This window comes from Abrus precatorius, unplaced genomic scaffold, assembly GCF_003935025.1.
Source record: "Abrus precatorius isolate BTA unplaced genomic scaffold, Abrus_2018 Scaffold7, whole genome shotgun sequence".
NCBI classification, from domain to species: domain Eukaryota; kingdom Viridiplantae; phylum Streptophyta; class Magnoliopsida; order Fabales; family Fabaceae; genus Abrus; species Abrus precatorius.
This window is the reverse complement of record NW_020874417.1, coordinates 562030-588480: the sequence shown is the minus strand read 5'-3', so window position 1 is coordinate 588480 and position 26451 is coordinate 562030. Positions and strand designations below refer to the sequence as shown.

Below are 26451 nucleotides of genomic sequence, written 5' to 3'. Positions count from 1 at the left end.
ATTTTTGGAACATTGACATAATTAAGTCAGTAAATAAATTATTTTTATACGAATTATTATCATGTTAATTCACAACATGCTATCATGTTTATGACGGGAATCGTTTGCAGTTTCTTAACAAACTGTCATCTCATTCATCAAAATTTACGACAAAAAATAATCATAAAAAATAATTTTATTTTATAATTTTCAATTGTTACATAAAAATAAATAAAAATCCCATGGGCGAATTTCAAACCTTCGCACTCAAATTCCATAGCTTGCAGATTCAATTTGGATCGTAGAAGATCCTAATCCCACGTTATATAATTTTAAACATAATTATTTTATTTTGAACAATCTTAAAAATATATCTATTTAATCATATTAATTAATTGGTGAATTATATTAAATATTATAAACTTTTAAAAATATCAGTTATTAATAAATCAATTAATTTCTTAATTTGCTTATATATACATAATTTTACACTAAATTATTATTTAAATTTATATATAGTATTAAAAATATCATTTAATTATCACCTGTCTAACTATTGACCTAAAATTAATATGTTCACTTGTTTAATTTTAAACACATTAACATTAATAAAATATTAAATAATTATAGATTGCATACAACATTATAGATATGATTTACATTATAAAAATCACTAAATAAAAAAACTTAAATATATTGATTGAATTAATAAAATCTAGTTTTTATGAACAACTGCAATAATAACACTGAATCAAATAACACGTACACTGGGAGGATCTAGTGGATAGTGACTCATTGCAACACACTGTGTTCCACATCTAGGACAGAGCTTGAAATCTTAAATTTATTTTTTTATTTAACAAATCATATAACCTCTATTTATATTGCATATGTGATCTAGTAACTTGGATGGCACATATCGCGAAGAGCAAAACCAAGTTATAGAACATGGATCACGAAATGTTATGCCTACCATCCGAAACGAATTTCTATACTCGTGTTCCCAACTGCTAGTGTAGTTTCAAGCTTATTGCTCTTAACATTGATTTGCTTCACGCCTTCCTTCATCTCTTGCTCATTTTTATTGTTTAGACGTATCATCATATACATAATTTAAGGCATATTAACATTTGGATTGCATACCAATTATTAGTTTCCTTCTTCAGTGACAGTTGATCTTGAATCTTTCCCATGGGATGTCACAAGTTTGTCGCTGTTGAAAATATATAGTGGTAGAAACCAAAAATTTGTACATGCTGGACCGTGGTCCAGGCTCATCAATGTGATTGGTGTTTCTTTGCTCTGCCTTGAGGAGCTGCTGATTCGTCTCTCTTGGAACCCTCAGGTTTACGAGCCCATGGTGGTGCTTGATCTGGACCATACCGATAATCGTAGAAGAGCTCCTCACTAGCATCAATGTGTTCCTTGGCGAATATGCCTACTCGGTGATCTCCAGCAACCAGCATTACCTATGCCACAGGTACAAAGAGATCAACCATTGTGACAATTCAAAGATCAAGTTCAAGCCACTGAGCTCGAAGGATAGTTTTAAAGCTCCCCAAAACCTGAGCTTCTGAACTCACCTTCGCGTAGCAGTTGGGGTTTGACGAGTGGTTTGCAAACTTCAACTTGTCTCCTTTGCGATAAGCATCAAGAACGTACTGTAAAGAAACAGATAGCAGCTTTCAGGTCTTAAAATAAACAGTTTGAAGTGCGATATTGTTATATAGCTTGCCATGAAAGAAATGTGACGGAATAAGCAGATTGACGAAACAGAAATATAATAAAACAATAATATACGACTCAATCTCTTACAAATTACAAAGAAGCTCAACTCAAGAAGGGAAGAGCTAGAGCAGCGCAAGATAAGAGAAAATGTAGATGTGGAACCCTTGCCTGATCATTCAAATCAAAAAGAAAAGACGAGTTTGCACGATCATATATTTTCCCACGCTTATCAGCTTCTCGGTGAGAGATCAGTTCACCTGTGTACTCTCCTAGATAATCATTTTTGTTAACTGGGTTCTGAAATATCATATTATCAATTAGTGAGGCGAACAAGCTGATGTTTTTAGAAAACAAACTAATCTATTAATCATAACCTTCAAGAATGCTCCCCATCCTGCAACATCGGACTTCGCTAAAAGAATCTGATAGACACAAATAAAAACAGTGTAAGATACAAATGCATGCAGCAAGCATCTCCATGATGTTGAATCGTGGGAATGAACAGCTGCAACTGCAGAAAATTTTAAACACCGAAGTTCATAATTACTTACCCTCTGTTGTTGTCTTAAAAGAAGCCTCATATTTCCACATTGGCCTTCTCCACGCCGAGGTGGCTCTCCTAATGAACCATCCCCACAACTGTATATAAAACAACCTTTTAAAAGCATTTGCAAGGATTTAAATGGACAGGGCACCGCAGAGCTCAAATAACAATTAAAAGAGGGAACAGTTAAAAACATTTTAACTGATAAAGCACTAAAGGGAATTAAAGTGGTGCCAAACAATAAAGCACTAGAGGGGTTCAACATAGAAATTACTCAAGGTAATCTTCAACCATCTCTTAGTCTTGCATCTCTTTTATCAATTATTGAATTCAATGAAACATAGCTATTAAATACTAATATTTGGAATGCATGCTGAGATTTGTGATGCACGAAGTAATCATGAACAAATGAATATTTGCTGAAACTAAAATATTTATATAAACCAAAAATAAATAAAATGATCGTGAAAGAGTTATTTTGTCATCTCAAGTCAGTTTTGCATATAGTAATGCATACCAGCGATCAAGAAGACAAGAAAGATTTACAAAGGTTTTCTAAATATACCTAAACAAGCAAAATAAGCAGATACTACTGAAATAGTGAATTATTGGGCGAAAATTGATAATTATGAATAATGGCTTCCTTAATCAACTGAAGTAATAGAACCAAGAGATATACATTTCAAAACCTTGGAGGCATAAAATCAAGCACACAGCAAAAATATTTGGCACATTACCTAACCCAGCAATTTCGACAGACATCTGGGTCACATTCACGTCCAGCAGCAAAGCATGGGCACTGTCGACTTCTGCATTGACTCTTGGCACAATGGCATCCTCTAAACCGGTTTTTGCAGCTTTTCGAACAACTGTAGGCAGAAGAGTAAATTTATTAGATTTAACTCATAATTTGCTAACAATTGCATTATTCAACCTGTAGGATAGTTCCAAAATTAAGTTGAGAAAGCATTTTGTAGGAGCTGAGAAAAAACATAAAAAGAAAGGAGTTTCTAAATAAAATAGTTTTATGTTGACATTTATACATCTCTAGTCACTCTGAAATAAATGGTCGTTTCTTGTTTTGTGTTTAAAGGCTTAGCTAACCAAGTAAAACCACATTTGACCATGTATCCAAATTAACCTTCATTATGTTATGACCATAGCCCCATAATTAGCTAACAAAATGAATCAAACAGTCTACATTACACAGCCACTAGAAATATGAAACATACTGCAATTTTCTCTTCCATTATATTAGTAGAAGGCGACACAACTAAACAAAAAGTGACATACCCACAATATTTTTCACAGCAAGTTCCACCATTAACACAAGTACATTCCTTTCCACACATTGATTGACATCCACAAGGTGTATACTGCTTGCAGGATTGGTTTTTCCCATCAGCAATTCTTTTCCATATTGATGGGTGGCCGGCAGACTTCCAAGAATATTTAAACTTCCTTGTTTTTCCTCTTTTCCTCAGCAACCGTGACCTAGATGGCATCTCTTGGTCCTAACATGAAAAGCCAGGTTCAAAAGAATCTTTTGGCATCTAAGTAGTAGAGAGCACTCATAGAGGTTGGTAGCAGTTGTCAGAGTAATGATTTGCATAACAATTTTAAATGCAGCAAGTTGAACGTTCAAAATGATACTTTTTCTTTAAAACAAACTGAAGAACTCATCAAACAGAACAGGATGATCAGGACAGAGGTAAGAGAGAAGAAAAGAATGTATATATGAAATCAAATGAGTAACTCAATCTCCTTATGTACAACCCAAAAACACTATTTATTAGGCGACTAAATAAAAAAGCTAAAAAAGCTCCTCCTACAATCAGAGATAATACATATTTTTTAAAGTTTGATTTCAAACCAGATGATTGAGATACCAATTCTACTATCTAGCAAAGAAATTTCAGAAAACAATGATGTTGGTTATATAATTTGTTTAAATAAAAAATTTGGTCATAAACTTTTGGTATGTTTATCCCAACAGTTGGGGTCTTCTGGTGTACATCTTATGTAGAAAATTTATTTCCTTTCTTCAGCAAGCCTCCCCCACCCCCAAAAATGAAAATAACAAAAGACAATCAAAACAAGACACTAGAATGTAGGATAAAGATGTAACAGGAAATCTTGTAATTCTCACTGTGCAATCTGCATCAAATTTCCCCTTGTCTTCCATGATTGAACTAGGAGCAACAATAGATCTGTGGGGCATTGACACTCCTCCTGAATGCATATAACTAGATATTTCCATGCAAGTCTTCAAGCCAGAAAGTAAGTTCCTTGCTATGAGGCAACTGCAGTGTACCAGACTTGATATCAGCATAAAATAAATTAAACATCTACATGAGATACAATATTTATGACAAGAAAATTAACTATGCTTTACTTTCATTTACTTATAAACCATTTCACGATTGGGGGAGTTACCTACAGAGGTTTCAAATTAATTCATTTTATTAGTTGCTATTTACTTGCAGTTTTGTGAGAATCAAGTGCTCATAGTGCATTCAAACTTCAGTAGTTATCATTGATTTGACACATTGAAAAGGCCACAATAGAGCCCAACACTAGGACAATAACAACAATGTTTTAGAAAAACAAAAACATAAGGATGATATGATTTATTGACAAAATATATGTTTATACATGTAACAAATTCAACTGCAAATTGTGAAAGAAGTTGTTGATTTCAGTACAGCAACTGAATTACTAGGATACAGTTGTTAAACCAAATTAGTAACGCAATTTTGTGATAAAGGTTGGGGTGGGGGGGGGGGGGTCCCTCTCATCTACATATTTAATCTTCCTTTTTGCCCACCTTTGTCATTTCCTTTTTTAGGAGGGGGGAGGTCAAGTGTACAATAAATTCTTCCTGAAGGTAATTACAAGACAATTCATTACTTTCTAGAAACAAAAAGCATTCAATTTACTTAGTAGATAGTGCACAAGGAAAGTGCAATTAAATGGGCAATTACTCAAGTTATTGCCTTTATTTTCCATAATTACTCATGTCTTCCAGAAGATCAATTACAAGTGAAGCCAAAACAAGTTGGGCTTTATGATTATTGACAAAAAGAAAAGAGTTACTTCCACAATGCAAAAAATAATAATAACAAGTAAAATAAAATAAAATTCTAACAGACAGTGGACAAAATGGGCAACATAAACATATGAAGTTATATACTGGACACAAGAAAGTGAGAACACGCACACACTATAAACTAAAGTTAATTCCATCCTTCTATTTCTCCAACATAATAGTGTGAGGTGAAACAGAGAAAGCTCCCAACCTGTTTCTGCCAAACATTTCCACTCCCTTCAAGTATAATTCTTTCTCTAGAGGCTTCCAATCAGAGAGACTAAGCATCTCATCAACATTTCCTTCCATTGGATTGGAGAACTTCAATTCTGTCTTATTTGTGAGATCTTTTGGTCCATCCCCAACACTTTCACCATGCTCACCATGGCAAGTGCTAGAAGAATCTGTTAATTTATTTGATATATCTTCAACAGATTTGTCCAAAATTGCACAAGTAATTATATGTTTACTTTCATCACATGCACCCAAATTTAGGTTCTTGCTATAATCACTATTTACAGTAACTACATCATCTGAGATTCTCTTCAACTTTTTATAGGAATTCTGAGAATCATCAGAAGGAAGTGTTGAGTCATATGGTGCTGTGTCAGACTGATCTGTGACCTTCCGTTTTACCATGCTTTCTGAGACAGGAACATTTAAATTGAGATATCCATGACAATCAACTTCTGTTGGAAAAGGTTTAGTACTCAGATTACTAGGTTCTTCTGTATTGGAGGGTGCCAATATCCCATCTTCCTCTTCCATAATTGTACTTTTCTTATCTTTACAAGATGTGGAAGTTTCTTCTGACACACTTTTGACAACCTTTAACTGCTGGAAATTGAAATAGCAATCAGTTTTAACACATTTTTCCCATAAAAAAAAATACAAGAAACGTTGATGAGGTGAAATTGTAACTAGGTGCAAAAGCTGGTATATGTTGAAACACATGTGCACACATAGAATCTGATTCTTCACCATATATGAAGTGTAAAGGAAGCCTTATTAAGAAACATTTCTCATGTCTCATGCAAGAATTTTCACCAGAATTACCTCCAATATAAATCAACAGAGCATAGAAATGCCACCATTATTGTATACTGATTCTATACTAATGAAAACATGCTAAACAGAATATCAGCAGAGGAAAAAATTGACTAAACCCATTTTCATATCTGTGAGAATTGAAAACAAGTAGAAGTTCTATTTTATTAGCTGCCTCAAAATATAAAAAATAATTAAATCTCAGGCAAAGAAGCATACCTGAAGGTAACATTGGTCACTGCATGGTTTCCTATCACCTTCAGGCTCAGACCAAACTGTCTGCTTTTCACTCTGAAGTAAGCCATCAAATTAACTTTACGGATGGAGTAACTATGGATTAAGTTGAAAATAGCATAGGGAATAATTACTTACAGGATATATTAAAGGTTGGGAACATCCGTGCAGACGACAGTCAAAAATCTGCTGAATAAAAGCAGAAAAGTATAGATGCACTCCCTATGATGATAATAAAAATGCTAAAAGATGATGCTTTAGTACGTACCAGGCACCGGCGACAGAAAAGATTATCAAAAGAATCTAACGCAGCACTCAGGCTTTTCTCTGGACTTACACCAACAGGAGATTCATATTCTCCTGAGGCTTCTGAAAGCTGGTCCAACCTACCTATATTCTTTTCCTTGATACTTTTATATCTCTCCTACATATTTTCACAAAAAAGAATATCCCAGAAAAAAAAAAGGCTTCTCAATATAAATTCCTTTGGTGCAATCATGAAGCATATACTGGTGCCCACAGGTTATTCTGGATTACCTGAATTTCTAAACTGGTTCCCCCAACAAATTGGCTAACAATATTCAATACCTCCTCGTTTGATCCATGTTCCTCGAAGGCCATCCTAATAAATTTAATATTCAAGACAGAAATTCTAGTAAGAGCGTTTGAATAAAAATGGAAATTATGGGCTAAAGTTTCAATTCAGTATTAAAAATCTTGTATGATCATAATTAAATTATTATTTTATGAACACTTGAGCAGCAAGTAAAACCATTGGAGCTCCACAAAGCATCAATGTTACTTGTTAATATTCATATAGCTAATGAGAAATGTTACAATCAAGATCAATTGTCCTTGTTTTATTGAATCTTCACAAATAACTGGACCTTCTTAAAGCAACTTTATCATCTCATTTAAACTTACCATATAACACGGTCTTCAGCCTCAGAAAATTCATGTTTTTCTTCCTCAGGTTCTGTTAACTCTTCCTCGCTGTCACTACATATTAGCGCTTCACTGCCATGTTGATCATAGTAGATACGTCTTCTTCCAACAACTGACTGATCCTCAGCCATTCTCTGATTTCTGATGTGTGTGAAAGATTTTAAAATAGAAGAAAATATGTTATACAATCTGCATACTCACTGATCAATAAGTTTTGGAATACAGTTGAAGCAGGTAGCTTCAATTTGGAAAAAAATTGCACAGCAGGCACCCTACAGGATAGAAAGTTAAAGCATTTGTATGTCAAAACACCTGTCCAGAAATATCCAAGATGTATATGGCGGTAATCTTTCAATGTATGGAATTTTGATACTTGTAGCAGATAATACATCTTGATTGCTGTGGTCTTTGTCTCCTGAACCTTGAGAGAAACCACTGAATTTACATAAAGGATGGTCAATTCTTGAAGAAAGTACTGGACAGTTCCTGTTTTCCTCTGTCTGTGAAGAGTCCCTCGTTGATATTTCTGACATGACCTCTGAAATATGACACTGTAGCTTCTTCTCATTCTTCTGAATTTTTTCCTGTAGAAATATAACTAAGGTTAATTTCGGACTTAATTGCAAGGTGAACCAAAAAAAGCCTACTCGACCTTGAATTTTACAATTAAATAAGTTCAAGTTCAAATTGGCAATCAGAACATAAAGTTGTTCCCAGAAACATGCTAAAGTAAAAGCTACTGCTGGAAGCTCATAGAAAGGATTCTCACCAATATAGCCAAACCAATCAGAATATTTACCACAATATAAAAGGTAATAGTAACAGTAACAGAACTGACAATTCTACAAAACGAGTTTGCAGAAAATAATAAATGTTAGCAATATAATGTTAATGCCATTTTTCTCAGTTAACACTAAAAGAACAAAGAAATTATCTGGCCAGCAAAGAAACTACAAAATAACAGAACCCTTTCCAATAATCAAGCTAAAGGATCACACACCCAGTCGCAAACTTACTTTGATGGATACAATTCTCTCCGCCTGAATTTGCTTTTTCAGCTGGTTTATCTTGACGGACAAGGTTCCAATAGCTTCATTTGCTGACTCTCCATATTGTTTCTGTCAATATTACAGAACAAACCATTACAGATAGACACTGCTACAAAAATCAAAACGCAAGATTACACAAGTTTAAAATACAAAAATAGAAACTCCAAAGACAGAATCCTCCGTTTGCGAATGAAAATGTTCAATTCTCACGCGATGCAGCTGAAGAAACATTAACTCGCATCGTTTTTCAAAGGAAATATAAAAAACAAAAGAGAGAATAAATTAGAGATTAAAGGTGATCCGAAAGCCCTACTCGCGAACTCAAACGCTGTAGTATCGAATACAGAAAGATAGAGGAACAAAGAGTTCTTAAATGACAACTCGTGGTTATCCGATTAAATTCAATATTCTAGGGAGTTAGTAATCAAATTGTGAAACGTAGTTACGGAAACGATTTGCGGAATCATAAAAGGAAAAGTGAATTGAAGCGCTTAAATGAGTTATTGTTAGTTATTGTTGAATTGAAGAAAGAAAGAGAAAGAGGGAGAAACTGACTCGATGCTTTGGAGCAGAGTCGGTAGGTTTGGACACCATGGATGTTGTGGCGTGGCGTGTGAGGGCCGATCAAAGGAAGAAGAAGGAGAATAGCGAGAGAGAAAAGCACTCCCTCACTCTCGAGTGTATGTGTGTGCGAGTCTAAGGAAGAATAGAAAGTAACAAACAGCTTTCGAGTTTTGGCACGTTTGGTGACATGGCCTACCGCAGAAACAAACGCAACGTAATTTTTGGTGCTATCTTTTACTGTGCCTTTGTGCAACTGACTAATACTAGTCACTAGTGTATGATACACTCTCTATCCATCCCCCCTATTTTGTTTATTATATTTTACGTTACTGCCTACGTTGTGGGAGCTAATTACCTTTCTTTGATCCTTTGGTCGTTTTGGACGCATCCTCTTCCTTGGGTTACGCCTTTTTTCTTGTGGCCCATGCCTCATGCTTTAGAATAGGATTTGCTGAAGCCAATTGTGTTGGTGCAGATTCGACTAGGTATCATTGCAACTATTCTAATCTATTCACTGTTCTAAAAAAAATGTATGATATTCATTGACGTTTAACACGACGAAGCAAGTTACAATTATGTCTGCAGTGGTGCTGTGTTGGGGTGGAATAGCATATAGTATAGTGCTGTGCGACAGAACGAAATTAATGTACCTTACCCTCCCCCACATTTATCATCTTGCAGTTTATTACGTTATTTTAACCGTTGAAAATTGATAAATTGTATTTATATAATAAAATTATATATGAAAAAATTGCTATTTTTATATGCTAAAAAATTAACCTTAAAATTGGATTAGTAAAGTCAATAACTTTATTATATGAATAAAACACTTCTTAAAAAAAATATGAACATAAGTTCAAAAGTCGTTACTCATGAAATTTAAACAATAAGTCATGCAGGTGATGATATCTTTATTTGTTATTTTATATTTATCATACAATTCAACAAGTAATTTTATTAAACTTCTGTTTAGTAAGATTAGTTGAAAAATTATAATTAGTTTATTTAATTAGTTATTTAACAAAATTACTTGTGCAAGTGCAACTAATTAAAATGTGTTAAATGACTAAAAAAGTGGTGAGATTATTTTGAGTTAGTATAAGTTATTTTAAAAATTAAAGGTAAGTTAAAGAAAAAAAAACTAGTCATTTTTATGTTATTGGATATATCAATTGGTGGATCTTTTTTTAACTTATATAATTTCTAATGAAATTTTTAATTCTAAAAATAAATATTGTCCATCCAAAATCTGATTGATAATTATGTTTAAAGAATTTTTTATGGCTAAGACAATTTTGTTTTAAAATCTCACTATCTTTTGACTTTAATTTTTGAGCATAAAATAAAAAATACTTTGAAGGGTTGAGTGGGGCCTTTTAAATCGTTTTTAAAGAACAAATATTTAATTATTTTTTGATAAATTAGTGTTATTTATCAAGAAATTTAATGATGAATTAGTATTATTTATCAAGCATGTTATATTTGTTTACATTTAAAATAAATCAAATATACCTTTTTTTGGGGTCAGATTGTTGTAGTTACTGAAGCTGCAAGGAAAGTGGGTTTCTTGGGCAAGTGAGCTTGGAAGAATTAGTAGGGTGGTCTTTGGGCCACAAGAACAGAGCCGGATCTGATAGGTGTTTTTTTGGCAACTCTATTTTTTTTTTTAAATTACATCATTTCTTTCTTAAAAAACAAAACATAAAATATATAAATTATTTTTTAAAAAATAAATTCCAAAAGCCACTTAAAACTTAATTACGAAAACAGACTGCGCATAAAAAATTATCTAATATATATTCAAAAAACCGAATGCCGAAAAGAAAGCGTAAGCGTTCAAGACCAAAATCATTAAATATGCCGAAAAGAAACCCAATAATGCCTTTAAAGAAATACATGTGCATTAATCATGTAATTTATTTTTGTCTTATTATTTATTTATTTTTACTATGAAACTATATATTTTTTAAACAATGAGGAATGATTAAATATGCTTGATTAATGGCATTTTTAATTCAAATAAGATTAGATTCATGTAGTATAGATCAAATTTCAATCCAACTAACTCAAGCTATATCAATTTACCTTATATTACATGGATCAAACAAGCCATAATGGGGCATATCAGGGATATTTTACAAATGAATGAAGCCCTCTCTCTCTTGGTGTGTGTGTGTATATATCTAATATAATCTCAAAGAAACTTCCAAGCTGAGATTGAATGAATTGGGGTCCCTTTCCATCCAACTGTGAGACACTTGGCATTTTTGTCAAGAGTGCAGAAATTCCCACAAGCAAACTTTTTGGCAACCAAGTTAGCTTGGTACAAAGATGACTCGCTGAGTCCAGTTTCCACCATTCTATATCTTGAAAAGAACCTCCTCCAAACATCTATCTTCACATTCCTAACTGTCCTTTCTCCATCTTCCATAGCAACAATGTTTCGTATCCCTTCAGATAATATTGTCTCAATTCTCATTCTGCACTCGTAATCCTGTTTCATGCAGGCCTCAATGCAGTCAAAATATGCCGCATAGAAAAACAATGCTTCAATAAAGCGATTCACAAAGGAGGGTGAATTATGGTTTGCTTCCAATTCAAGAATTATCATAATACATGGCCTGATTTTTCTTATCACCCGCATCAAGTTCTCCAAGGAATCACAATTTGACACCATAGTCCTCAGTATATATGGGGAGTAGATAGCCACAGCTTCATTATCTTCAACTCCAAATTGTTCTGCCTTGATCTCTATAATGTCAGTAACAAAAACAACCTTATATAAAAAGGGCAAGTTTAAGGATTCAGCAAAACTCATTAACCTTTTCCTGTCTCTTCTAAATCGGTCTTACCCTTAAGTCCTATGGCAGTTATCTTGAGAAGTTCAACTGGCTTTTCCTGCCTCTCTGCCAGTGCTTGCATCAAAGTTGTGCATAGCACCCCACATCCGATATCAAGGTTTATGAGATGGATTTTGGTTTGGGATGCAACATGTTCCACTATAGCTTGCACCCCAGCAAACTGCATTACTTGATTGAATGGAATTTTTTGATGGCACATAACAGCCATATAAGTATCCATTTTCAACTTGTCAATCAATTCCCTTTCTTGGTTTTTCTCACACCCCTTTAGTGTCATCCTTCCTCGTGTTGCTTTGTTGATTCTTTCTCGGAGTGCTAGAGCGAAATGAAAGATAACTCTCTGAACTGGGCTTCCACCTCCTAAAGAACTCCGCTGAAAATGGAAAAGGAACATGCTTGCACTTTCAAATTGTTGGCAACCAACCCTCTCAGCAGCCGCAAGAAGAACCTGAGCAAGTTCCACGTCTCTTTTTTCTTCCTCAGACAAACACAAACCAAACCAACATGGGTGCATAGGGATGCAAAAATTGTCATGCCATTGTGCTGAGTGCTGGATATACCTTGCTCCAGCCAATCTTATTATTTCTTCAGGACTCACACAAGTTTCAGCACCATTGATGATAATACTTTGCTTCCTTGGCCTCTTGAACCTGCTTCCATAATTGCTCAGAAGCTCCAGTGATGCTAAAGAAGATGGCAGATCCTGCTTTTTGTATCCAACCAGCTTTGAAGTTTCCACTCCCCTTGTTTCTTGAAAAGGAAGCTTTGAATGAAAGGCAGGTTCAAAGCTGAACTCTTCATCTAACATCAAGTTATCAAAATTGAAATCATGCTGCTGTTGCTGGTTTTGCTCTTCTGTAGTAGGAAGAGAATTTATCCCTCTCATTAACTCCATTATTGCAAAGAAACTGTGTTCCCTGTGGAAACACAACACCCTCTTTTATATAGCCGTAACCGCCCCGGAATCCATTGAAATTGAAAGGTGTAGAAGAAAAAGGATCATCACACCCCATGTCGTGTTGCAGCGGACTCTTCTAGAAGGGTATCAGCAACTTACCCTCGAGACAGTGAGCTTATCTAGATAATCATCGACATTGGTGTTTGCATTTTCTTCACTTATATTCCAAAACGAATATTTATTCGCATCAATGCTTGAAAATTATAAACTTCTTCATATGGGACATGGGAGAATCATGCACCTTCGATGGTGATATTTCGATGTTTTCATTAACCGCAGCCGTCAGCCAAACGTGTTTTGTCATTGTTGAAACAAATATAAGGATGAATACAAAACATGAAATAACAGCTCAAGTTTTAATTCCATACGTGTTCATAAGAAGTTCAGCCAAGAGTTGAAAAAAGTGATGGATGGCCTTTTTCGGTAAGGCATTGGCGGTTTCCAAGAAAGAAGCTCCAGTCTGAACTGGCCTTATCTTGAAGAAAATATATGAAGAATATGCTATGTATGTTACATTTATATTTAATGTACTCCTCACTAAAGTTCGCAAAAATGTAAACAAGCAAGTGTATCTAGAAAGTAAATGAGTGAATGAATACTTAATAAATTTTGTTATTATTTTTCTAAACAACTTTTAAATTGGAGACAAATTTTAAAAATTCAAATGAGGAAATTAATTTACCTCTTCTAGGATAAAACTGTCTAGGAGAGTCAAATGAAGCAAATCAAGTAAAGAAAAAGAGTAATTATTCTTTAAATATATATATATATATATATATATATATATATCTTCTTACTTTCTACACTATTATAAATTTATAAACTCTTATATTCAATCTAAATATTTTATTTAACTTACTTTTAACAGTCATTAAAATAATAAATTATAATCCATTAGATGTAAGTTAAATAAAAAATTTAAAATAAGTATAAGAATTTTTAAATTTACACTAGTATAAAGAGATTCTATCTCATATAATCTCTGATGTAGAATATATAAGATTCTTTTAATTATTTATAGAAATTTAAAAATATAATTAAATTTATAAAAAATTTAGATGATTTTTAATTAAAACTATTTTTAAAAATTATTGGAACCTATTATCTTTTTATCTAATTATTTATTTTATTTTTACTAAGAGTATTTTTGTAAAAAAAATTAATGCATTAAGAAATTTATATGGGATCTTATAAAAAAGACCATAACAAGCATTCTAAAGATCAAAGTTTGATTTAAAAAAAAAACCTCATAGTTGAGATAATTTAAGAAAGAGATACAATAAAAGAATAAAAAAAAAAGCATAGCCAAGATAAATAATGTGACGAAAAGAGATAAAAAAAAAAAGCGTTATAAAATTTTTGTAAATTTTGTTATATATATGTATGTAATTATTATTCAAGGAAGAATTAAACAAGTTATTTCTAATTTTATATATTTTTGAAATTCATGGCTAATTTTGTTCGGTCTAGGTTCAAACTTTGTACCCACCCAATCCATCAATCCAACTAAAACATATTTCGCAAGATGAAAAAAAAAATACAATGTATTGCGTCTAACGTAATTCACAGTAATTTTATCTAATTTAAGAAAATTGAAAATAGATGTAGTTTTTAAAGAAATAATAGCAAATATTAAACTTAATGAAATAATATTTTCAATCATTATTTTAAAAAAAAAATTATCGATCAAATTATTAAATATAAATTTTTCAAAAGAATTTCATTAACTTTAAAAAAAAATTGAAAAATTATATTAATAATATTTTTAATTTCTTAATCAATATTCTTAAGATATTAAATAGTATTCATTCTTAAGACAAAATTAATCAATACTCCATTCTCTCACTTTATTTTAACATATTATATCATTTAAAATATAAATAAATAAAAATTATTAAATTATATATCTAAATAATAAAAATTTTGATACAGAAGATTATTACAATAATATTGGAAAATTTAATTATAAAATTAATAAAAATTTTAATAAAAATTTTAAATAATATGTTATTAAATTTCATACTTAATTTTATTTGATTTCTTTCCTAATTAAATAAAAATAATTTAAAATTTTTTTATATTGCAAATTAGATTCCTTAGTAGTTGTACAGTTAATTTTGTCTACCACCATCCAAACACCAGATCCAAGAAACACGCCCAAGGACACCACAAATTTCGTACTCATTGGACCTGTGGAGGTCTTGGGCTAAAGACCCAGTGGAAGGGCCCAGCCAAAAATAACTCAAATAGTTTGCCTAAAATATCTTCAGTTTAATATAATATATTGTGATTTAAATTTTAAATTTAAACAATTAAAATTTAAATAATAATATTTTAAAAATAAGAATCAATAAATATTTAATATAAGTTATACAACTTAACGAGAAAAATATAGTTTTAATAATATCTTATGTAAAAAATAATAATTTAAATTTACAATATAAAAAAAATTAATAAAATATTTTTTAATCAATTCAGAACCCTTTTTTTTTATTTTTTGGATAAACTAATTTTAAGAAAGTATAAGAAGTAATTTATTTTTGCAGATTTTATAAAAGAACAAGCTATTTCTGGTTTCGTTATAATTGTAAAAAAAAACTTAATTATAAAGGATGGCCATAATTTTAAAATTTTTCAAGCATTTTTCGAAGATAACTTGTCAAAAAATTTAAAATAAAACTCTTTTAATTTATTTTCATAACTTTAAACAAATAATTTAAAATCTAAATACTTTTTTAAATATCTTAAAATAATCTTAGAATGGATTTTATATTCATAAAGCAACTCTATCTTCGATAGAGTACAATTAACAAGGCGTTTCTTGATCTCTAATATGACTTATACCACAAGTTACTAGTTTTGAAAACGAAACGTTATTTGTTAGTGAAGACTACAAGAAAGGTGTATGGCAAACGATATACATACATGAATACATTATCACAAAAATTATTGAACTTTAATTACACAAAAATTTGTGTAATTTAATTAAATATGCTTCATAAAAAAAATCAAAGAGAATAATTTTTTATTTGTTGAAATAGGTAGTTTGGATTCAGATTTGAGACGTGCTTATAACACGACAATATCATAATTTGTCGTAAGTCATGCACCATATTATTAAAATCATCCATCGTATTAATAACATCATTCAATAGCACGAATTGGAATTAAAGAACTAGGATCAATAAACTATATTAAAAATCAAATTATCCACATCTTAAGCAATAATACGTTTTCAACACAACATTGGCTGCGGGTTTGTTACAAATTTGCAAAGGTATTATACATTATTGCAGTGTCTCTGAGCAGAAAAAAGAAAAAGAAAAATACAGAATTGGTCAAACTTACACCTTGTGATCATTGTTCTGACTTGCTTCCAGAGGAGAGCTCTCTGTGACCCTTCTTCTACAGAGAGAAATCATCAACATCCAAATAATCCCCTTCACGATCCTCACCATTCCAATTGTAACAATCAAATAATACAACCACCATCCAACAAAATCACTCATTCCCACATCCATTGATTCCTCTTTCTTCTCTTCAGCCATAACCACCAACTTCTCCACCTCCTCCCTCAACCGCCACCACCACAAAGTTCCTAAGCACCCAGCCATACCCACCTTCTCAATCCATTTCTCTTCTCTTTTGAAACCGAACACCGTGTCATCCACCACGGGCCTCACCACCATTCTACACCAAACCTGGGTTGTCTCGTGCAGGCCCAATAAAAAAACCACCCTGCTTAACAGGCCTCTCTGAGGCCCAAAACTGGAGTCATCATCGTCGTAGAGTCCAGCTGCAATGCTTCCCTCAATGCCCAAACCAACGCAAACTTGAAACGCGCATAGGAGAATCCACGCTACGTAGAGTCGAAGTTGGAGAAGGGGCGATGACGAGTCGCTTAAAAGGGTGATTTTACCCATTAGTCCTTGAACCAGTGTAGTAATGCTGATGACAGCCACAAGAACATAGAGAATGCATGGGTTGATGTAAAGGGCAAGGTGGAAGACAAAAGAGAAGGGTTCTGGAGAGTGCCAATGGAACCATGTAAGACTTTGAAGAAAGTATTGGACACCTGAGAGAGTGGCTAAGAGTAAGAAAGAGAGAGGGAGAAGGAAGCCAAGAATGGTTATGGTGAGAAGATAGAAAACCTCTTTAGCTGTGAACAACTCTTTGGCTTTTTGCTTCCAACCCATTTGTTTAGAATCGATCAATGATGAGTTCAATCAACAAACAAACACCTCCTACCTCTTTATTTACAAGCCATGGGAACTTCAACGTTTAAGCTCTCTCTTTGTATGTGACTTAACAACCATTTTTAAAAAGTGGTTGCCACGTCCATTGTTTACTTAGTTGACATTTTTATAGGACATCATGGTCTGGACTCTGGATCAATCTTTTATTTATATATTAACACCCAATAAATGTACCATGAATTATATCAAATTGGTCGTTCTTTAGTTAGTTTATCTTTTGCGCTTTGGTTTGGTACAAATGGAATACTGGTTTGAAAATTATGCTGTGTTTGGCTGCATGTTTGACGGATTTGAATTTTGGAGGACTTCTCTTTATTTGGAAGTTCCGTGGCTCTCCCTCTTCGTTGATTAATTCATTTATCTACATTAGAAATTAATAGGATTAAACCTAGCCTTGTTTAAATTATTTCATAGGGTAAATAAAATGACTCAATAAATTTTATTTATAAAAAGTTAATACATTTTAATATGATGTCCTAACGTATACTATATATTTAGGACCTACTTATCCGAGCCTATAAACATTCCCTGCCGTGGGACTAACTCATGTACTCTAGTTGTTATCCTAATCCAAGTTGAGTTGAACAATTCATCAATTTGCATTGACATATAAACATTTGACATTCTGCATTTCTTTTAAATATAAATAGTTATTAATTTCACTCGGATTTACTAATAGATCAGTAATTAGTACGTATGGTTGTGCTGTTATTGTATGTCATATTTCTAGCTTTCAAATGTGTACATTTGCATGCCAGGATTTATCATGTTTGTTTATACTGTCATAGCATATTGTCTTTATTAATAGAAAATAGTAATGTGGCATATCGTTGTCTTGATTTTATTTGAGAAGGATGGCTGTCGTCATATTGAACCGTACGTGAAGTTACCATAAACATCAATTATGAACCAAGTTCCTTTTCTTTTGCACTGAATTAGTCATAATTGTGCAGTTGAAGTAGCTAACTCCGATGGGATTCGGAGTTAGTATCCCATTTAGGCATTTAGTTGGAATTTGGGATCTACACCAATTAGCATATAGTTTAGGCCGTTCGGTACAGAAAAATGGGAGGAAGAAAAATGATGTTGAATGCAAAATATTAAGACCCAGGTAAATCCAATTTTACTTATTTCTCTTTCTTACGTTTTACCAGACACATAAAGGTTGAATATAAATCAAATTTTGTGTGTTTGTGTGTGTAGTTTATTGTGCTCATTTTAAATTAAATTAGACTGATAATACTATGGAAACGTAGCAAAATGATTGTGAGAAGAACATTTCAATTTGGTTTGATCGATTGATTAACATGCACAGTTTTATAAAATAATATTCAGACTGTATAATTAGGAATCGATTGATTAACTGATTTTGATAGATTTTGATTTTTTTTAAAAGGAAATGTTCCATAATGAAGTAAATATCTCGCATAGGACATCTCTACTTTTGATATACGCAAATTTATAATATGATATAAAATCGATAATGGTATAACCCACAATTATAAGAAAAAGCTAATGATAAATAAAAAATAAAAGAAATTCTCTTGTATAAATCTTTGTACCAACTCGATGGATTAAAAAAGTCAGAACATGAGATGAAACTCATTTGACTTAATCTAAGTTAAACTTTTCCAGACCAAGTAAACAGAATTATTGATGTTTAAAACAAACTAAAGTACTAATTAGTGTAGTTTGATCAATTCATCAACACTGCTGAAGGCATTAAATTTTCACCTGTTTTGCTAAGGTGAAAAGAGCTTTTGTACTATATTCGTTGTCTCCAATCGCAATCCAACGGAGTTTAATATTTATAAGGAAACTTATAAGAAGGAGATCCGTATGGATTATTTATTTTTCTCTGCTACTTATAGATGGATTGACATTTTCTGTCAATGAACATCTAAAAATTAAGCTAAACAAAACAGCTTTGAATAACAAAACAAACACCAAAATGATTCATTGACAATTACAAATCTCAATTTTGGTGGAACTCTAATTCCCCACAAGACTCGTGATAAAAAATTATGAATTTCTTACCATCGTTTTGGATTTAAAAGTTTTGATATTTGCTTAAACTTTGTTATCACAAACTCTTTTCAGATTTAAGATAAACTTATATGGATTATTTGTACAGAAATAAAGGAATAGTTTGCAGAAAAACAAAAGTCAAGAAAGTATTATTCTCTATAAAAATATAAAAGGAAATAAAAAAAGGTTATGATGTTAGGTGGGGTGATATGGGCCCCGGTAGGCAAGAAACACAGGGTCTCATCTGACTCTGACTAAGATGCATGATATGCTATGCGTCCTGACATTCCTGTAATGCCAAATAAACTAACCCATAAGTGGATTTATAACCCAACTCATTACACTTAAAGGACGGATATTAGTGGTATCATAGCAGAAAAAAGTTATTTCTTTTAACTATTAAATGGTTTCAATATCAAACTATTTTTGTATAATTGTTTATTAATATTTATATATAAATAAATTTATTCCCAAATAATATTTTAATAATTCCATGATTAAATTATTTCGGATATTATCATATTTTAACAATTAGTTTAGAAACGTAACATCAAACGAACATTAATATTAAATAAAATGTAAGCTTCCTATGTTAACATGTTGACGATGGTGAGTGTCTGTCAGCAGTAGGTGACTTTCTTAAGCCTTAACCGTCAATGATGAATACAGATTTCGAAGAAGGTTGGTGGTAGTGAGAAAGAAGGAAGGTTGTCAAGGTTACAAACTAAATAAACTTTTTTGTAAAATCAGATTAATTTAACAAATCATGCAAAATTCAGAAATCAAATTCATAATACATTCAGAAGAATGGGCTCCAGTCCAAGTATGTACAAAAAGCCCAACTTATGTGAAATCCGTGACTACGTAATTTCTCGCTCTTCCGGTGTTAAAACATACTGATTTTATCTTAAAGAAAATGCTAACCACTGGATAGAATATTAAAAATAAAAACATTTTATTAAAAGTTATAAAAATACACACTCATTCTCATGTTTTCTTTAATACATTTTTTTTACATAATGTAAAATAAAAATTCACTTATTAATTATTATTCAATAATTTACATAATGGAAGGAGTGTAGGACTATGTTTACATGGGTAATGGGTAGTTTCTCAATTTACTTTTCAACGAAAAGTATTAACCAGAAATCATTTATTAGTTTTACATCTCCCGCAATCGCACGTGACAAGTTCATAAAGAATACAAAATTACTAAGTTCCCAACATATTCCTAGTGTCAATGATGACGTACAGTAATGTTAGAAGTTATCAATAATTTGACTACTTGCTAAAATCATTCCAAAGCCGTTGTGTTAGCACTATATGATATTTCTAGTTACATCATACATTATAGCACTAATCATTGTTGGCTAGTATCGTTTTCAAATAGTCTCAACACTATTATCCATTAAGGAACCTTATGTCAGTATAAACTCTAAAACAACAAATATAAAGTATCAATTTCACCTCATTTTTTGGCAGGGTTACAAAGATATCAAAATCCGTAAGAAGAAAGATCAGTTGAACTCAGCAATCAAAAACATCATTACAGTTTAACACTGTTTTTTTAAATTGAAGTGCAACAGTCAGTAGTTCAAATAGTAGCTCGATCTTTACCCTCTGCTGCAGCTTCTAATGGCGTGAGAGCTTTGAGAGGATTCATAATAACACCATCTATGAGTCCATATTCTTTGGCTTCTTTTGCACTCATGAAAAAGTCCCGGTCTGTATCCTGGTTAATCCTCTCTAAACTTTGGCCAGTGTGATAGGCGAGATATCCATTCAGATTTGCCTTATGATGCAGCATTTCATTAGCCTGAGAATTATGAATCATAATTAGTATTCTCTAACAAGAACTACAGATAAGCGTCACAAATTTATGATACTTGTGCAAAAAAGTAATGATACAAGTAAATCCTTCTGTCTCCCTTGGTAAGGTCATGCACAATATCACTGCAATGGGTGTTCATAGTCAATACTAATTGAAACTGTCTGATCCAATCCAATCTAAGCAAAGGCAGACTAAATCCGTAAGTATAATAGAAGGGAATGGAATATAAATAGCAGGATAATATAGGAAATAAATCATATGAATATTAGGAGTATGGAACAATATATTGTATGGATAGGGAATTCACCGATAGTATTTTTATATGTAAATTTAGGTTTAGTAGGGAATTCATTGCATAATCAGGGCATTCATCTTGGTTTAAATTATCACTAGATTTTAAGTGCTACCCTTAGACGGGCTTTAACTTTCAATGATAGAAGTATATAAAATTTTAGAACTAAAATGAAGTTTATCAAATAAAAAGGGGGAAATAGAGGCCCATACCTGAATATCTATGTCACTTTGCGCTCCTTGAGCACCACCAAGCGGTTGATGAATCATTATCCTTGAATTTGGCAAGCTGTATCTCTTTCCTTTAGAATTGAGGGAGGAAGGGATATAAAATTAGAAAGAAGCATTTTTCTGTCTTACAGAAGTGGAAATGACAATTACAAAATGGGAGGGTGGTAAGAGGAAAATGGATACCATGATTACAAGTTAAAAGAATCATTACCTTTGGTCCCTGCACTAAGCAGAAAAGCTCCCATACTGCTCATGAAAAGGTCTATATAAGTATGAATGGGAAATAAAATTCCATCGGAAAAAAAATATCAACGACATAGTCAACTATAAATCACTTTTCATTGTCAAAATATCAATATTGATGGGGAATTTTAATTCTTGGAATGCTAAGAATATTTTTCAAAGGTAAAGCCAAAGATTTTTAGTTAAAAAATTAGTTAATATTACCGTCAGCAGTCATGCCAGTTCCAAATATAAAAGGAAAATCACACAACTCCAATCCCCATTAACTTTTGCAATGTTACTTGGGAAGCGAAATATCGTAATGGAAAATTGGAAAAAGGCTATAATCCACCACCTGATAACTACCAACGGAGTATAATTCCTAAAATGAAATGCAGCAGACGTTAAATACAGAGGGTGACAGGGAAACTATTGGTTCTCAAGATTCACATTCAGCTACTCCTGAAGCCAGTGTGGACCCATTTAAAATCTATCATTCACAGATGCAAGGCCAGGCCCAACCCAAGATTAAATGAGCAGATGGATCTTAATTGGCCTTAGCAGGATAGATCTACCACAGATAGGAAAAATACAGAATGAAAAAAGGGGTAAGGGGTCAGCCATCCAAAATGAGGAAATCCAAATAAAATGTAATCATGTGTTTAAACATATATATATATATATAAAAGAGATATAATACATTGTGGAAGGGAAAATCTTAAGATAATTAATTATAATCATCTTAATTCTCCTATTATTCAGCTAAAATAAAAATTGCTGGCATACATCAAGATAAGATCAGGATAAGACTTTTAGCCCTCTACTGATGTGGTAACTGGTAACTTGTCAACATTAAGGTAATATTGCCCAGAAGAGGCATGAAACATTACCTAGCTGCTAATCCAACACAAACAGTGGATACATCAGGTCGAATATGACGCATTGTATCAAATATTGCCATACCTAAGAAAAAAACAACAAAGGACTTATTTAAATTTTTAAATGCTAGTATTTTTTTAGTCTGTGTAGATTGAATATAATAAAAACAATGCAACATAAATAGTGTTGCTTAAACAATTTATTACCAGCTGTTACTGACCCTCCTGGAGAATTCACATACATGACAATATCCTGTTCAACATAATAGAAATTGGCAGTTGACTAATTGCTTCCACAACAAAATTTTGATGTAACACACAAAAGGATAGATCAAATACAAACTCAAGATAATAATCACATAAAAATTCAAAATGAAGAAATACCAAAATATAAGCATTTGACATGTTCTCCAGAAATGCAAAGGATCCCACTTCATATAGATAAAGATATAAGAAGATAAAACATGAGTTTTCAGTTACTAAAAGTTAAGAACAAACCTTGTTAGGATCAACAGCATCGAGGTACAGAAGCTGAGCAACAATGATGTTAGCCATATCATCATCAACTGCTCCACCACAGCGGATTATTCTCTAAACACAAAAACAGATAATTAATACTGGAAATATTAAACAGAGGCTGAATACTCAATAGTAGTCAACAATATAAGGAAAACATAGCCTACATATTGGAAAAGTTGACTTATAACACTCTGGAAACGCTCCTGCACCATGGGGGGTGGCCCTTGTCCTTGTGCATAGGCAGGGAAATAGGGGGAAGATGGAACCTGCAAATCATTCCTTCGAGAACACTATCCAAGTCAATAAATAAGACAAAGCTAAAGGATAAAACAAATAACAAAATAAAATCTACCTTATGGACCAAATACCCTGAAGTGAACTCCCCTCAGGTGTCAAAAATTCACCACCATACACTGCCTTCACAGGAGATTTTTGAGTAATCTTTCTATTTTCTACCGATTTCCTAAGTTTCCTGCAAATCACAGCAAGGCTTCATCCCCTTCATGGAAATAACTATATTCAGGATAACAAAGAATACTCTAGTCTCTTTCACGCTCAATTGCCATAGTTAATGATTCAGGATAACTATGTATAAAGGGTCTTGCTGGGCACTTGTTAAAGAGTCAGTTAATACTTAATAGTAAGCTTTTATTGAAAATATAGTTGGGGTGCATTGGGAATCATCAGAGTGAGAGCATTTTTATGTTTTTTTTTTTTAATAAAATGTTTCTACTTTTATTCTTTAAAAACATATATATATTTTTCTTTCTAAACCACAAATATCTATGCAGAGTAAATCTTATTCGAGTTAGATAAAATCGCTCTGGGCGACGAAACCCTCCCTATGGTTCAGACTTTAACCAGTCAAAAGAGAAATTGAAGTACAAATAAAAGGTGGATAATAACAATTCAGGCTTTAACTAGGCAAAGTTCTAAAAACCCTTCACAACAGACCCTAAATTAATCATTCATCTTAAAAATAAGCAACTTCAAACCAAAAATCCTTTACTTTCACCCTCACCCACTAGTCACTACAAGCATAAAAATTTAGGGTCGTTTCCCACGAATCCTATGACCCGAAATCTCTAAAATAAATAACCAAACAAAAAAATAGCATCCAACACGAACAAATTGAAAAACCTCGAACTCGCAGATTAAAAAATAAAAACGCAAACTTTACGAAAAAAGAAAATTAACAGGAAAAAGAAGTACCTGGAGAGGGAGGGAAGAGAAATGTTGTGGGAGTGAGAAGAAGAAGATGGGGTAGAAGAAAGAGGAAGATAGTTGAATTTAAGAGAGGAAGGGGGAGCGAAAAGGGACGTATGTGCCATTGTTATTGGGTGGATGGAAGCTAAAGCTATCTGATAGTAATATCTATGCTTTGTTTTGCTTAACGAAAGGAGAAGAGGAAGAAGAATGACAGTGTAGTGTGTGTTGTGTTGGGGCGGAACTTGTCCACACTCAACTCCAAACTCATTCAAGCTATCGGTTTCGGATATACGGTATACCCTTGTACCTAGCAACTACTTCAAAAAATAATAACTAATACTTTTTTAAAAAAATTTAAATAAATAATGATACATATTTTGTAATTATTTTTAAATTTAATAGTAAACATTTGTGGCAAATTACAATAAATTTAATTTTTTTACAAAATATATTCCGCAATTAAAATTAAATAAATTCATAAAATATTTATAATGTCTCATTCTCATATTTTTACAATGACGGATTTAAAATTTTGAATTTGATTCCCAAAATTTATTGGCTTATATTTAAAACATGGCTGGGGATATATTTTTTTAACTTAGAACTGCATGAAAGAATACTTACTGGTTTAATTTATAATCGAGTAAAATCATTTTAAATAAAAAAAAAATTTAAATTATTAATTTCTTTTATTCGATTTAATCTAGATCTGACCCGAGTTGCATTTGAATGTGTAGGTGAGTTTATCATTAAAATTTTGTTACATACATAAAAATTTAGATTTAAGACTTTATTTAAATGATATTGAATCGTTTGCTTCTCATACCAAATTCTTTTAATGAATTATTAAATATTATTAAAGTATAGATATATAATAATCTAAATTACATATTTTTATTAAAATATTAATTTTTTAATTTTTAGACAAATTGACAACTCCTAAATCTCACAATTTAACAGTGAAGTACAAGTTTGTTATACTAAACTAAGGAAAACTACTATCAAGATTAATGTTCTTGCAGTATTGGTTAAAAAAATTAAAAATATTATTAATGTATAAATATAATAATTTTAATACATTTTTTACATTATTTTTTTTAATTAATGTCAACAAAATTATTGAGATTTTAATAGTTAATTTCATAAGAATGTGGTTCCCTTATTCCTAGGCTCGAACCTAGTTGGTATGAAAAACAACATAAAGACTTGTCTGTGGAGACATTTTGATCGGTTCATTTTTCATTTAAAAATGTCAGATGTGAATCTAAATAATTAATATTAAGATAACAAGTATATATGAATAAATAAGTTTCGTGTATATTGAACAAAAATAATGAACGATCTATAATTTAATATTTTAAATTTTAAGATTAAATATAATATTTAGTTTATTTATGACACTTTTAATGAAAATCACTATAGTATATTTTATTCCTTTCTTTGCCTCTAAAACAAGTAAGCATGCCCACATCAAATTAATGGTTACAAATATTATACTAAACACATAAATCTAAATTTATCGTACTAAAATTAGCACGAGAATCCAAAATTTAATTTGTCGTCTACCGAATGTCCCCGTAACTTCTACTGTAATGTATGCACTTGAATGATTCATTCATTCTTCTCATTTTTCCTATATATATAACGAGTTCGAAGATACTTATTCGTCCTATGCAAAAGTTTAAATGCCTCACTTGTTAAATCCCAATTTGTAAAATGAGTTCTGACATTTACAGCGCAGGAATTTTCCCGGAAAAATTATTTGATTGATACAATAAGAAGTTTTATCCCACCATATAGATCTCGTTATCTAACATGTTTTTTGGTTGATACGTCACCATTTTTGCAAAATATGATAAATTAATCAGTACAACATCTCAAAAACAAGAATGCATTAAATTGTTAAGGCATGATTAACAATTAAACAAAAAAAGAAATTAAGAAAAACTTCAAAGTACGTATCTCCGAAGAACAAACAAAAGAAAGAAT

At 31.9% G+C, this 26451-nt stretch overlaps 3 protein-coding genes and 1 pseudogene across 8 annotated transcripts; all 4 read right to left on the bottom strand.

Annotated features, from left to right (window-relative positions):
• Window positions 1-645: 645 nt before the first annotated feature.
• On the bottom strand, window positions 646-9870 carry LOC113871144 (histone-lysine N-methyltransferase EZA1). 6 transcript variants are annotated; one of them, XM_027507974.1, is made up of 18 exons: window positions 9534-9870; window positions 8582-8683; window positions 7878-8149; window positions 7545-7706; window positions 7158-7242; window positions 6889-7044; window positions 6759-6806; window positions 6606-6677; window positions 6059-6176; window positions 5551-5983; window positions 4401-4554; window positions 3545-3765; window positions 2989-3120; window positions 2259-2346; window positions 2082-2129; window positions 1876-2004; window positions 1563-1640; window positions 663-1448 (listed from the first exon to the last, which is right to left on the bottom strand). In XM_027507974.1, the coding sequence occupies exons 1-18, from the start codon at window positions 9609-9611 to the stop codon at window positions 1257-1259; spliced, it is 2568 nt and encodes an 855-aa protein (XP_027363775.1). In that variant the 5' UTR covers window positions 9612-9870; the 3' UTR covers window positions 663-1256. The 6 variants fall into 6 exon arrangements, 5 of the variants coding, with proteins under 5 accessions (XP_027363772.1, XP_027363771.1, XP_027363773.1 ...); XM_027507971.1 differs by lacking the exon at window positions 9534-9870 and adding an exon at window positions 9170-9509 and having other exon boundaries at window positions 646-1448; window positions 5551-6176; XM_027507970.1 differs by lacking the exon at window positions 9534-9870 and adding an exon at window positions 9170-9307 and having other exon boundaries at window positions 646-1448; window positions 5551-6176; window positions 6759-6809.
• A 1502-nt stretch (window positions 9871-11372) lies between these two features.
• LOC113873796 lies at window positions 11373-12934 on the bottom strand (annotated as a pseudogene).
• Window positions 12935-16306: 3372 nt separating this feature from the next.
• Window positions 16307-17233, bottom strand: LOC113873495. Its single transcript, XM_027511636.1, has one exon. It carries the CDS (start codon window positions 17191-17193, stop codon window positions 16342-16344), a length of 852 nt encoding a protein of 283 aa, XP_027367437.1. The 5' UTR covers window positions 17194-17233; the 3' UTR covers window positions 16307-16341.
• A 3480-nt stretch (window positions 17234-20713) lies between these two features.
• On the bottom strand, window positions 20714-24765 carry LOC113871122 (ATP-dependent Clp protease proteolytic subunit 5, chloroplastic). Its single transcript, XM_027507920.1, has 9 exons — window positions 24466-24765; window positions 23606-23725; window positions 23418-23532; window positions 23233-23325; window positions 22942-22987; window positions 22747-22819; window positions 21846-21880; window positions 21617-21705; window positions 20714-21097 (listed from the first exon to the last, which is right to left on the bottom strand). Exons 1-9 carry the CDS (start codon window positions 24582-24584, stop codon window positions 20876-20878), a joined length of 912 nt encoding a protein of 303 aa, XP_027363721.1. The 5' UTR covers window positions 24585-24765; the 3' UTR covers window positions 20714-20875.
• Window positions 24766-26451: the final 1686 nt, after the last annotated feature.

Coding starts and splice junctions, on each gene's coding strand:
- LOC113873495 (XM_027511636.1), bottom strand. CDS start 17,193: ATGGGTTGGAAGCAAAAAGCCAAAGAGTTGTTCACAGCTAAAGAGGTT.
- LOC113871144 (XM_027507970.1), bottom strand. CDS start 9,208: ATGGTGTCCAAACCTACCGACTCTGCTCCAAAGCATCGA. Junction 7,707..7,877: donor TCTTGGATATTTCTGGACAG/GTGTTTTGACAT, acceptor CACACACATCAG/AAATCAGAGAATGGCTGAGG. Junction 1,641..1,875: donor TTTTTGATTTGAATGATCAG/GCAAGGGTTCCA, acceptor GTTTCTTTACAG/TACGTTCTTGATGCTTATCG.
- LOC113871122 (XM_027507920.1), bottom strand. CDS start 24,584: ATGGCACATACGTCCCTTTTCGCTCCCCCTTCCTCTCTTAAATTCAAC. Junction 23,326..23,417: donor TAAGTCAACTTTTCCAATAT/GTAGGCTATGTT, acceptor TTTTGTGTTTAG/AGAATAATCCGCTGTGGTGG. Junction 22,820..22,941: donor AGGAGGGTCAGTAACAGCTG/GTAATAAATTGT, acceptor TTTTTTTCTTAG/GTATGGCAATATTTGATACA.